The sequence below is a fragment of the Andrena cerasifolii genome, chromosome 11, assembly GCF_050908995.1.
Source record: "Andrena cerasifolii isolate SP2316 chromosome 11, iyAndCera1_principal, whole genome shotgun sequence".
NCBI lineage: Eukaryota > Metazoa > Arthropoda > Insecta > Hymenoptera > Andrenidae > Andrena > Andrena cerasifolii.
Genome location: NC_135128.1, coordinates 8,823,047 through 8,837,312, shown reverse-complemented (window position 1 = coordinate 8,837,312; position 14,266 = coordinate 8,823,047). Strand labels below are relative to the sequence as shown.

General features: G+C 50.1%; 1 protein-coding gene across 29 annotated transcripts in view; it reads left to right on the top strand.

Moving 5' to 3' along the window:
- The first annotated feature begins 1,765 nt into the window (after positions 1-1,765).
- The window catches only part of Foxp (forkhead box transcription factor P), a 237,005-nt gene continuing 224,504 nt past the window's right edge, over positions 1,766-14,266 (top strand). For 12 of the 29 annotated variants that reach the window (XR_013086754.1, XM_076823315.1, XM_076823309.1 and 9 more), the window contains exon 1: positions 1,767-1,987. Coding sequence is in view for 22 of the 29 variants with exons in the window: in XM_076823315.1 (XP_076679430.1) it covers positions 1,958-1,987 (30 nt within the window). In the remaining 7 variants the exon portion in view is untranslated. Of the gene's footprint in view, positions 1,988-10,955; positions 11,519-14,266 lie in introns of those variants that run through there. The other 17 variants (XR_013086757.1, XR_013086756.1, XM_076823313.1 and 14 more) reach the window with 3 other exon arrangements.

Below are 14,266 nucleotides of genomic sequence, written 5' to 3'. Positions count from 1 at the left end.
AAAAAAATCCCCAAAAATTACGTCTACTCCTGAAAAAGTTTGAAAGGAACAAAACAAATCGGTTCCAAAAAGAGAATAGCCCAACCATCAACATCTACGGAAAGAATAATTTGTCCTGCGTGCGAAGAAGAATACACAGATCCTCCAGAAGACTGATGCCAGCGCAAACTACGAAGGGGGTAATGTTATGTGCGATTACTGTTACTTTGATTAGCACAAAATTAATTTTAAACTGTGACCACAACTATTGCATGTTGGAAAATAAAACACTTTTGTGGAAATTTCTCGTTCTGTTCTTTTACCCCGTAACGTAAGTTGTGACAGGTAAATTTACATGAAGTCTCTGCCTATCGAATAATAAGGGATAGTAGTAATTTCTCACAAAATGATACGTGCTATCAGTGTAATACCAAGGATTTTAGGGAAGTCTAAGCTTTAAGTGCGCACTCTTGCCCCACAATACTCTACTCTACTCTGAATAGCTGTGATTGCCAGTGTCTTCGGGATCTTGCGCAAGCGCTTAAAAGAGCGGAAGACGCCGCAGTGTCGCGATACAAGATTCAAGCTGCCTACTCGAAAATTTTTCACCGCCAGGCGAAACCGCGTCGCGTTTAGCCAAAAGCGTATTTACGAAGGAGGACTCTCTGGTAAGTGCTGGCTGGAATATCCAAGAGGAGGGCGGGTGACAGCGGGCTGGTGGGAGGGAGAGGGATAGACACGGGGACAGAGGAAAGAACGCGAGACAGACATCAAGGCAGAAGCGGCTACGAACAAGTAGCGAATATACGCGGACGAGGCAGGTTTGACAGAAACGGGGCTATAACGAGCGACCGAGAGCGAGATACGTAGCGATAAAGGGAGCGAGGGAGAGCGAGGCAGCGTGCCGTGGGAGGGATGAAGACAGAGGGAGAAGGAGTGAGTGCGCCGACTCAGTAGCCGCGTGTTCGGCGCGGCCGTAGGGTTTCGCGGCCAAGCGGTGCCGAGCGTCGCACAGTCGCGACGGCAGCCACCGGCGCGCGGTACCCCTTTTTCTTCAAACCACACTCAATTCCGCACGGTTCAGCGCACGTTTCCTGCGTCGACGGGACCGGCGACGAGGATTAGGACGAGGACGTGGCCGACGAGCACGACGACACACGCCGGTCAGCGCCGGAGATCGCGAAAGGGGGCGCCTTTCGTCGTAGCCACCACCAGCAGCGCCAGAACCACCGTGAACACTGTATCACCGACCACCACCACCACTATACACCAACCCTCCAACCCTCCCCCACAAAATAACCACACGCAGCGACTTCGGAGATCACACACCGGCCAGCTCTATACGTCGACCTTCCTTTGCCCACGATAGAGCCGCGCCGCGCGCCCGTGTCCCGGTCAGAAAGTAACCCGCGAGAGAGAAATCATCGACGACATCGTCATCCTCTCCCCCCCCGGAGAGGGAGGCACGTGGCGTGGCGCGCGGAGGTGTCCACGCGGACACAGACGGAGAGAGAGGTAGAGAGGGAGAGAGAGGGAGAGAGAGAGAGAAGCGAGAGACGCAGGGAGAGACTGATAAATAGATAGATAATAGATAGGCGGCGAGAAGGGAGAGATTGAAAGAGATAGGGGGAGAGGGAGAGAGACTGAGAAAGAGAGAGAGAGGGAGGAAGAGAAAGGGAGAGGCTGGGAAGGAGGAACGAAGGAGAAAGGGGAAAGAGAGAAAGAGAGCGCAGGGGGGGGGAGAGAGAGGTAGAGAGGTGGCAGAGGGACACAGGGCGAGAGGGGGTGGGCGGGAGAGGACCGATAGACAGGGAGGAAAGGCACGAATTACGGGGACCTGGAAGACTGTGGAAGATAGAGGAGATACGAGAAAAGGGACTTGTGTCTTCGTTTCGTTTCTTCCAACAATACTCTCACGAAGAGAAGCACGGAGGAACAAGCGACAGCCACGAGCGAGACGACGAGGAGGAAGCGGGACATGCTGGAACCACGCTGGAGACCCGTCCAGGTAGAGACTTACTTCACCCTGCAACACTACTTCCGTCTTCACTTATGCACTGTCTGTCACACCCGATGCCTGATTGACCGCCTGCCTGCCTACCTGTCTGCCCACCTGCCTGCCTCTCAATGCTCGAGCACAATCGCACGCTTGCATCTCCAGCATCATGCACTCTCTCTCTCTCTCTCTCTCTCTCTCGCTCGCTCTCTCTCTCTCTCGCTTTATCTGTCTTTCTTTCACTCCGTCTGTCCCTCTAAACGCGTGCCTTTGTCTTATTATTCTCTGCCGCTTGCTGCTTCATTCATCGTTCTTTGCGTTGCTCTTACTCGATGATGATCGCCACGTGCCATCGGCACACACAGCCCCTTTGCACGTTGCCGTTACCAGACTGTTGCGTTCGGGTTCTTTTCCCCCTATCGTTCGCATCTACCTCGCCCTTGCCGCCCTTGTACGCACCGCTTCTGCCCCCACCGTTTCGGTTGCGTTCGGCAGGGGCACCTCGCCAGCACCAGAATGCAAATGCAGCGGTGCAATTTTGGGATTCCTGATCAATTTTCAGGGTAATATTTACCTCGGGTTCCAGGCAGTGAAGTCCGAAATAGAATCGACATTTAGCACGGAAATACTTGAAATCATTATCGGAGTCTGCATGTCAAGAAGCAGGGCTCTCGATTATCGGAATTAGGTTGTCGCTAAAATAGATTAGAGCTAAAAGCGGACGCGAAAGTTTAAGCAACGGGGATTTTTTCGCGTTGTATTTCGATATCTCCCCGCGGCCGGGAGGCCTCGTTATAATATAGACAAATGCTCGTTGCTCCGGGATCATCTGATTGATCTTACGTTGAGCGGGCCGAGCGATATTCGTGGAAATGACACTTTAACGATCCTGACAAGACAAATAGGTGCACCGGACAAGCAGAATGGTTGGTCGAATAAATCTCGCTACACAGCTCCAAGATTAACTACGTTCGAGTAACTAAATGCGTACCTGCCTTAGTACAGAAATCTTTCCGGCAAAACGCATTTTTCCTAAAAATACTCTTGGCAGGGGTACGGGCTGCTTCGCCGCTGCCTGGAGTTTCGAATGATATAATACGAGGACATGAATCATTATGTTATTGGCCCGACTATTTTAACAACTCACTGCGGGAATATTTCGCTCGCGTAAACAGCAATAGCTAGCTAACATTTGCCTCGTCCGAATTGCTGACGAGCACTGCAAAGAGCACGGGGGGCAAAAACAAAAAAAAAACAGAAACAATTAACGACCCATCGTTCTCTTGGCGTTCGCGAAAATCTCAGCAGCCTGACCGGTCGTTAACTGTGAAACCGTAAAATCCCTCTACTTATCCGCAGCGTCCGGTGCAACATCCAAGCCTGGCATCGCGGTGTATTCGCTCGGTAATGGCAGTTACGCTTCACTCGTGAAACGGTCGCCGGGTTACCTGGGAATGGGGGTGATTTTTCTCCGAAGGATATAGTCAATGGGAGTAGACGAAGCTATGGGAGGATGATGGTGTGCGGGCGAAGGTGTAGGTATGAGACTGCAGAAGTCCCGGGGGGGTGTAGTAGGTGGAACAACGCAGAGACGGAGGCGGTCCTACCCTACTTGGGGGCGTTAAAGAAGTAGGTGGGGTTGGCCACCCCCGCGCGTCAACCCTTGCACCCCGCATCACCGAAAGCCCCCGGTGGATCGCCCGGTTCCCTTCGATCCCATATTCGCCAATCAACCGACCCATCCCGCTCCTCCATCCTCTCTCCTTTTCTGGTCCTCTAGTGCTCCTCGAAGTTTGCCGGGTGCTCCGTTCAGCCGCCAGCTCCTGGTCCCTTTCGCTGGCCAAAGATTTCGTCAAAATCCTAAGCCCGGCCGGCCCCTGACAGCCATGGCAAAACAGGTTGCCGCCCGAGGATCGCTCGGCAGGCTGGAGGCTCGCGAGAACCGACGACGACGCGATGCAGAGTGTTCGGGTAGCCTGGCACGTGCTCGCCTCCTGGTTCCTCTCGATCGCTGTGCACAGATCGATTCTACGCGGCTGTTTGGTAGTGTCTAGTGCAGTACTCGTAGTGACCATCGTCGAGCCGCGGGGCATAACCTGGCAACGACTCCCGAGCCACTGTCACGCCTTCCTCGTCGCTCCTCCGAGCGTCCAGATCGGTCGAAGGGTGTTGCTTGTCAATCGTGGTGTATATTTCGCGTCATCCCCGCCAACGGGGTCTCTGTGCTCGCCCATCTTCTCACCTCTTCTGCCACTCGAGACGCGTACGTGTGTCCCGCGGCCCGTCTCTCTGTGTCCGTGTCCGTGTGCACGCGTTGCACGCATACGTGCACCGGTGGGTGCGGGCGGGTGTGTATGCAGCCGCCTAGGATGAGGATATACACACGGTACAGTGTACCAACACAGTTGTGCCACTATAACCCCCGTTTTCGCGCTTGCTTGGCACGGCACAGCATCCCTCTTCGGCTACTTCCGGCCAGGCCAGGCTCCGCCCACTTTTATATTAATCACGTCTTGGTTCGCTCCTGGCTTCTGTTCTCCATCTTTCTTCCCCAGTGAGCGATTTCCTACCGTGGACGCCTGGGAACCACACCTTTGCCCGTTGGCTTATTCATGCTCCAGGTTTGCGACGCGAAGTCTTCATACACATAGATTTTTCCTCCCCAATCCCGTCGCTGTGACATACCAGCGTGCTACTGTAATGCATCCTCGGACGTGCTTGTGACGGTGGTCGTGGACGGTATAGATAATCTCCATAAAAAACTTCAGAAAAGTAAAAGAATTACGTCAAGTACATGAAATCAAATAAATCACAAAAAATAGAAGATAATAATAATTATAAAATATAAAAAGATGTGAAATCAAAATGAGCTGCAGGTGCATAAAGGTAATGATAAATACAAATAAATATTTTAATACGAATAAACATTTTATTCAAAATACTTGGCGCTGCGAAATAGAAAAAATGTTAATTGGCCTCGTATTAATAATTTACAATAACTCCCTTACAATCTAAAGTACATAAACATATACATATACATATTAGAAACGCAGTGAGATTTATTCTACATATATTTAATTCTAATACCATACGTAGCATATGCGCACGCACACATACACACATTCAGGAACGCACACACAAGAATGAAAGAAAAAGATTAATGCAATTTATACATATTTAATCAGTTTAGCGACACCAATTCGGGACGCAGCGCCAAGTATTTTGAATAAAATGTTTATTCGTATTAAAATATTTATTTGTATTTATCATTACCTTTATGTACGTGCAGCTCATTTTGATTTCACATTTTTTTTATTTTATAATTATTACTATCTTCTATTTTTTGTGATTTATTTGATTTCATGTACTTGGCGTAATTTTTTTACTTTTCTCAACTTTTTTATGGCGATCTCACTTCTTTTTACAAAGATAATTTGCATAGAGAATGACTTCAGATAATTTTCAATATTATAAATTATTATTATATTATTAATTGATGACTGGATAATTTTTTCAAGACAATTGGATTGGTGGAATTGGTTTAAATTGGTTTTTATCATTTAAATTAAAAAGAAATTCATTTATGTATATACTTGTAAAAACACGTTTATAACTTGGTTATAACTTGGCGGTAAGCTGTCAAAATTTGGAGTAGATTGCATAGCGAAGATAGCGATTGACAAACGAACCGTGTGTTAGTTCCGTTTTGGCTGAAGGTGTGCGTGTAACGCGTATACGTATTATGTTGACGAAAAAATTTCTTGGAGAAGACGAAGAAAAATCTTAAAATTTCCGACTGATCCATCAGACGATATTACGATATCTCTGTTATGCACGGACCGATTTTATTGAAATTGGTCTTATTCGAAAGCTTACATGCGGTTTACATAAGAAAAATGCCTTTAAATTTAGAAAATATTGCAGGCGTGATGATATATTAAGGAAATAAATCTCAGGTTAGGTAGGATTTGCTCGGCGACGAGTAAATGATAGCGGTAGCGACAGTCGACGTGTACAGTGTGTCTTTCCTATACTTGTCTTTCTGTACTTAGCGTCTCAACGCTACCGCGTCTCTAGATCCCTAGGTTCGGTGGTATCGAACGTTATATTCGTGACGAGCGTGCGCTTCCACGTTCTGAATTCTGCCGCGCGCCGTCGTCGACATTTACCCCGGTCTTGATGATGCCACTGGAAGCTACAGATTCCAATGAATCCTCGCGTAACTCGCCCTCTTCCATAGTTCGTAACGCGTTGCTTTTTCCCTGCCACCCGTGCAGGGGTTGCCGTGGCGCGATATTTCACGAATCGTCCTGTCCTCGACGGGTCGGGAGCAGTCGAAAACAATGAAAAAAAAAAAAAGAGAACGAAGGAAGGAGAGAGTGCCTCGCCGTGCCGTGCAGGTGACTGCGACATCCGCGGGCTTCGAGCACGCTGCGCGGCGAGGTAATGAATAATAACCAGTTATTATTGCCAGGTCGAGCAATAAACACGCAGCTCACAAACACACCGCCATACCCCCCCGCCGCCGCAATAAGGGTTGTCACGCATAGGTACGACATTTGTTTCCAGCCCGTCGAGTGCGCACATTACGAGCACCACCTTTCCACGGGTATTGGCTCCATTGTTGCACGTTGTGTATCGCGGCTGCTCCTCCGCCACTTTCGCGATCTCTGCCGATCCTCCTGTCGCCTATCATCCGTCACAGCCACTTGAACGCCACTTGGCATTATCGCCGACGATTCTTCACTTCGTCGCGACCTCTCGATTTGATTACCGCTTTATTGTTCTCGTGCCCTCGGACGCGAGTCATTCGCGCGAGCTTCCAATAAGGCGTCCAACGTATCGACAAGCACTTGGGACATGCCCTCCGGGAATCAGATCTGCTTGACATTTTTCAAACCTTCCTCTATGGAGGCTAAGCGAGCCAACGAGTCTCCCCCAGCTCTGCGGTCTAAATTCGTAGCAGTAGGAATTAGAGGGACTCCAAGGAACGGAGCAGAGCTTCCGAGTACATCTAGCGCGACCACTCGTTAACAGATGGCCCGGTTAATTGTTTCGAAATTTATCGAGGTTCCGCGGAGCTTATCAGCAACGATCCCGAGCGGACGCATCGACGCGGAGCCCTCGGATTCCTAGAGGCCGGTTCATTTTGTCGCGATAATACGCATTCCATGTCATAGCGGGGGCGCGTGTACGGCAATGCATCATCGCCCCCGCGACGGGTATTTGTCAATAGAAACAGGCATCGACGCCGCAAATGCGGCAAGTATACGTCAATATACATAACGACCGCCTGTTGACTTGTTACGTTGTCGAGCACCGCCGATGATTCGATGATTTGCCGATCCATGACTGCTCCGTGTCAAATATGCCCCCGCGGCCTGTTCCCGTAGACGCGTTAACACGGGAACGCCGCCGGCGGCGGCCGTTCATTTGCGATCGGCGCACTAACGCGCCCGTCGTTACATTAAATTATCATCCTGCGATTGTGATGTACCGACCGTTTGCACGGCGACTCGTTATAACAAGATCATGGCGTCGCCTCGACGACAATTTCCCAGATAATCCCCCGCGTCATGAATTATTCGCGGCAGCGAGTCCTGCTATCAATTGGAAAGCGAGTCGCTTCGACGTCGAGCAGAAATTTGGGTCGAAGGGCGACGTTCACGTCGCCGTCAAAGAAATCGATTTCGGACGCTGCCTTTTAAGACGCGAGACGTTAGATCGCAGATGTCCCCTTTTATAGACTGCGCAATTTTATAAATAGCGCAATATTTCATAAGAATCGAATCGCGCGTATTTAACCCTCCATCACGCGCTGACACCAGTTTTTCAGCAATTCGCACAAGGTCCGTCTATGGGCCGAAAAACAGTGGACAAAGTTACGCGCAGAAGTTTCTCTCGCGCTCATTGGCTGCTCTAGAAAATCAGTGTTATTGCGCCACCCGTTCCAACGAATGAACGGTGAAGCCTCCGAATCGCAAGTTCCCTTTAATAGGAAATTAGAGGATCTCTATAACGAAGTGATATAGAAAACCTATAGAAAGATGGAATCTAATATTATTCGCTTCCTCGCCGGTCCGCGAGCCAGACCGCTTTCCTCTAACAAAAAAATTGATCAGTATTTTTTTAGCGGAGCCGCGCGGAGGGGCGTAGTTTCTTTTGCCAAAAAGAGAACGGCTTTCTCATCGACGTCATTGTGCCGGGGAACGAAAGTAGCAAAATCGCTGGGCACAAAGAGCCCCGCTTTCGCGTTCCCTATGGGACACGGAGGAACGAACGATTCGCGGGGATGGAGCTGGAAAAAAAAGCCGATCATTATCCACTCGCTCTGCATTGGTCGCGTTACCCGATGCAACCTCGTTTGCCGCGCTCTCCTCCGCTATAATAGAGATTCCGCACGATGCCGGACATTGAGAGCGACCGGCGTATTAAAACCATCCGTGTTTGAGCTGGTGATCCCATCGCGTATCAATTATTACGCAGATTTGTACACAAAGGAGGGGGGGACGGCCAGATGCACCGCCCAGATATAAACCGCAATAATCGTCTGTATCTACTGTCTTGTAATTTCAATCGCGCTGCACCCGCTGCCTTTCAGTTTGCAAATTGAAACGGACACAGACGGGCGAATTGTCGCGTCTTTTTCGAGGAATATAATAGTGGGCCACGGCTGATCCATTTTTGCTGTTAACCCGAAGAAGCATGAGGGGGGGATTCTGTCGAATATAGAGGACTGCAATCCGAAGCAGACTGACACAAAAATTAGATCTAGTTCGCCAGTGCTTGGCGAAAGGAAACCGTCGCGTGCAACGGTACCGACGGCATAGAAACTAACCGCGTTTCCGTCGATTTCAGAGCGATTGCGCTGCATTCTAATGAAACCAAAATACAGGGTGAAGTAATACATAATGCAGTTTTGACAAGTGTGAGTTGTTGGCCTGCAGAACGATGTGCATTCCACGTCACAGGCTGTGTAACAACGGAATCCACAACACTGGATGTATCTGTCACACTGAGTGCTTGCACGATTTTCTCCAAATGCCTGATAAATGTTATCGAATGCGAAAGTCAAGGGAATGTCGCAAAACAGCTTTATTAAAAAAATTAAGTGTTACTGCATCAGTAAAGAAGCAAGGTTCGATGAATTTAATTTTCTTCTCAAATAATTTCTTGCGTTACGTAATTTTACGGGGTAATTTAAAGTTTATAACCCTTTGTCGCAGTTGCCACTAGAAATATATATTATAAATCGGAAAATCGCGAGAGAAACACTTCCCGTTTCTCCCCTCACCCTTCGTGCGTATTCTTCTCAACATCTTTGTACTGTATACGCGAAAGTGTGAAGTAATCTCGCCTATTCAACGACAGCGAAACAGGTGACACTCGGTGTCTAAATTGCGCCTGGTCGACAGGAGAAGTTGGCCGGTCAGACGGGCCAGTGAAAAGAGTCGATGATCGCCAGACCATGCCGCATTGGTCGCGATGTATCTCGTTGCAACGTCACCGGCATAATGGAGCGACGTTGGGATCCGTAGTGAACTGCGAGCGACGGGCGTATCAAAATGTAGATCGGTCTTGTTTGAATTCGCGGTTCTATCATGAATCAATTACCGCGCGGATTCGTACACAGTGCAGTGCGGATCGCGACGAAAGCTCGACGCGTGAAGGATGAGGGGACATAAAGAGGGATCCGCAAACAGTTGCCGAGTGCGCGTACACCGATGGTGAGGGTGGCGGGTTCACCTGCGTTGCCGATGCGCCGCGGAATACCGTCGTCGCCGGAGCCGAACGGTTCGGTGGATGCCGCCTCATCGTTTCCGCTCGGATGCTTCTTTATCGCCGTACACCGATCGCTTCTTTTTGCCACGGATATTTTCCCGCGATAATCATCCCATCCAACTTCGCCCATTCCACGGAACGACGTAAGTTCGTCGTCGTCGTCGTCGTCGCGTTTAAAGAACGGGGTATATTCAGCGTTCGTTGAATCACCGTTTACTCTTCGCGAACGGGGCACCGAGCTCTTCGGAAAACCTCGAGAGGTTTTTAACTACGTATTCCGTGCCGAATACGCGAACCCCTTTCCCCCATAACAATTTAGAGCGCTCTTGGGAACGAGTACCAAACTATTTAGCTGCAGAAACGAGGAGAGGCTGAAATCGAAGCTCGGTGTTTCGCCGGTACAGGTCGCTTCACCGTCCGCCGTCTCGTTTTCCTCGTAACGCATAGATTGTCTAGTCTTTGAATGGTTACGCAACACGTCCGACCGAGCCGCCGAATCTAATTTAAACGAGTCAAAGCTAACGAACAGTCGTTTTTGCTTGGAACTGTATTTATAACTGGAGACTGTCGTCCGACTCGCTCGAGTTAACTCTTTCTTCCTTGAATCGTGGACCCTTTGATGCTCCGGCGGGACAGTCTCCAATGCGATCGCTCATATTATTCATGAAACGATCCAAATTAAACGGCCGGTTCGCAGAACCGGCGCCCTCGGTCGCGCACGACCGCTGGAAAGCGACTTCTTCGGCTGGATGTTTTTCACTTTGCGAATGGGGAAGGCGGGCGACACGCGCGTATCTGTGAAGTGTGGAACCGTGTCATCGAGACCAGACGGCTGACGATATCATCTCCTCGCTGGCTGATAACGGGCATATTCAGCGGTGGAATAAATAACTACTAGCACTCTGGAAAAATTATTGCAACCTAAACTGCCTTATCTGTCTCGATTGTAATTGGCCGCCGCGGATAATCAGAGTGCGCGCGACGGTGTCGGAACAATAAAGAACTACTGCGATCCAGTTTCGTTCTGGATATCGTTAGAGGCGCCTTATCGCTCCTCGTTTTCTAGAAAACGAAAATTCCATCGCCTGGCTACTTTGCGCGGCAAAGATACTCGGTGCAAGATGTGATACGCATTAGTGGGACAGTTTTTCGTTCGTTTCTATTTAACGGAAGACAGTTGGGACGATTCCTTTTTCACGCGGATTCTCGGTGGCGATGTCTCATGGTCTCGCGACCAATCGAAGAAACGTAACTCCTTTAGCGATACCCACGCGGTTCACTATAAATCCCTCGCATCCGGAGCGTTCTTATCAGTTCGAAGACACCGTCTGCCGTTGTTGAGGGAGATTCAAAGAAGTTCGGAGAACCCAGTGCTGGATACACGATCTCGTTTGTCAATCAATCAGCCAAGCGTTCGATCGAGAGACCATCTTACGTTTCGTCACTTGGCGCGAGTGCTTGTTTAGCCCGACGATAACTCGATTATCTTTCGCCACGAAACTTACCGGTGCCCCGCGGTGAGAAACACGCGGGAAGAAAGTGACTGCATTCGATCCGAACGTTCCGTTTGATCGGGTAAGATTCCACTTAAGTTGGATCGGACACATCTTCGCAAAGCTGGATTTGCCTGGGCTGCCTCTTATGCGCTACATTTTAGTGTTCACAAGCTCGGTCGCGCAAAAGCTACAAATGTGTTTCTTCATCGGCTGGCGCGAGGGCGGCATAAAAATTCCTAATTTATGAGCCGAGGCAACTGACAAGGTTAGTTTACTGCAATTACGGCGCCGTAGTCCCATCGTTTAACGTCTCCGTTCTGATATACCGAATACGTCGGTGGGAACGATCCCAGAGAAATCTGCTCCTCCTCGGTGTAATCCGCGCGGCAGAGGCTGCACGGACGGGGAAAATAATTTCCACTCAACGGATTCGAGGAAAGAGGCTCGCAAGAGACTGCTCTCTGCATCGCCCTCTTATCTCAGCTCATTACTGTTTGCACAATGTTGTTTTACCGCAGATAAGTGCCCCATGCACTCATTATACAACCGGCCGTTTATTTACCTGCTTCGTTTCTCCGGATTTCACAATCGTCGCGGAGCGTTTAGCAATCCCGTGCAACTCTGTTTCAATCGCTAGCCAGTGTTTCCGTTCTATGAAATCATAACTTATCACTCCCAACGCGGTCCGATAAGATCGAATGATTTTACGATCCTGAGACCTTGCTAGGCAGAATCAGAAATAATACCACCTTTCCCTGAAAATTCGCAACAGAATCTAGCGCGAGCCAGTGACCCTAATCCGAACGCCACCGGGCGAAACCCCCGATCCGGGAAACTCCACGAATTCGGGGGGAAGGAAGTGGAAGCTGGAGCAACTCCGAAGGACAAGCTCGCCGTTCCATCCGAGCTGCGTACGCGTCAGCTTCGAGGGACACGCTCGTGTCAGGAGCAGCCCGCGATAGAAAGAGACTGTAGGAAGATGACATAATCCCACTCGCGCAATTTGCGAAACAGATTTACGCGTGGGACGGGCTGCAGCGCGCGGGCATTTATGATAATGTGTAGCGCGGTTTACTGGTCGCGACTCTCGGACGCATTGCTGCGGCTACTCCGCGTCGCATGTACACCACGCGTGCACGTATAAATCCGCGCGTGTAGACGGTCACATGTCCAGCTCCCTGTCGCGTCGCTGCACCGCGGGCGCGAGTGTGCGACGCGTAGCCGTTCGCTCGCGAATCCTATTTAACGCTGTCCCTGATGCCCTGACGCTGACGCACACGCACGTGTGCACGGTGCACGGGGACGCGCGAGCGCGCCGGTTCCTCCGGCGGGGTAAAGGGGGCGACCGGGATAATCGTGCAAGACGATTGGTAGCTTCCTGTCGGTCACGTGACCGGCCTGCATCGCGGAACGACGGTGCATGGGGCTGCGGAGGATGACATTCGTTGCACTCACCCAGTGCTGTTAAGTAGCTGGGTAGGATGCGGCTCGCGGATTAATGGTTACGGATACATCTTGGATACGATGATTTGTTGGCTTTTATCGCGACGGATCGGGCAGAGGCGGCGCGGCGCGGCCGTCCGCGCCGCGACGCGCCGCGGGCCACGCAGCCGCGGCTGGATTAATGGTACCTATGCTCGCTGGATGTACCGTGTTATTTACGCTATAAATTCGTCCCGGGCCACTCGAAGCCGCGTATTAAATTATTGGGGGGATACACCGTTTCGGGGGTATAATTTAGAGCGACGACGATGTCCTCTTCCGTGCCAATTTTCAGCGGCGGTCGGCTTACGCGCGATGTACTTCCGCGGATTTATCGGTATTTTCAACGGGGGCCCGTGTAATAAATGTTAAAAGTTCAAACGACCGGGTTTTTTATCATCCGCCTGTCTCGCGATCGATCGCGAATCCACGAATCTGTACCGCGATGGTATGGGCATCAATATCCCCGACCCCTGTCACGTATCGTTCACGTAACGCTCCGCGCGATACGTGTCAACGTCGATCGCCCGGTGAATCATCCGGTGGAAGCCGGATTCGCCAGGTGCCGTCGAAGCTCTTCCGTTAGCTTCCACGTAGGCATCTCTTACGCCGATTAATCTGGGTATCTCCGGGGATCCTGAATGCACGATTGCCAAGGAATATCAGTTTACAATGGCATTTCACGGCTTTATACGCGCTGCGAATGGATTCCGGTGGACTTCTTGTAGGTATTGCCGCTTTGCTGATTAATTCTTCTACTCTCTCGGCCCGAGTGTGTGAACAGATAAATCATTAGCGTCTCTGGGTGGCGATCCGAAATCGTTTCTCTTCGCGTCCCCCTTTCATCTACTATAATGTGACGCGGGGCATCGAGGCGATCCATCGTGCCGTAACTGTATCGCGCGACGAAAAAGAAGCAGAGATTAGCCGTGTCGTTGATGCCCCGCAATATCGTGCCATCTATTTTGTAATAGAAACAACGGAAGAGCCTAATTCCGCGAGGTTGCTCTCTCGTCCTCCTCGCCATTTAGATGCGTGGATACCATGTCGGCGCGCATGATGCCATTCCTATCTACCTATACTTACTTACCTAGCTACCTACCTACCTAATTATACCGAGTGGTCCACTCGGAGCGATAAGCGATTTACATACCGAACGACGCGATGGATTTACCGCCGGGCTGTGTACGACGTATGTACTAGGTATACTTGACTCTCCGCCACTCTCTCGGATTTCGTTCTATTTTGCTCCTATTTCGGGAAGACGCGGGAAAGAATCCGGGCGAAACGAAATTTCTGCACCATACGCGAAGCTTCTAGTGGAAGAAATCGAGCCTTGAAGTCGAGCAGTTGTTGGATCAATTTTAGGGAATTTTTAATAATTCCTCCTTCCAGTAGAATCCACGCTTTTCGGCAATTCGGTGGAACAGTGGTTGAACCTTTTTAAATCGTGATCCTCTTTTAGAATATTCAAATAACGCGCAACCCACCCTCCTCCATTTAACGTTAATTTAATAAAGTAAAGAAAATG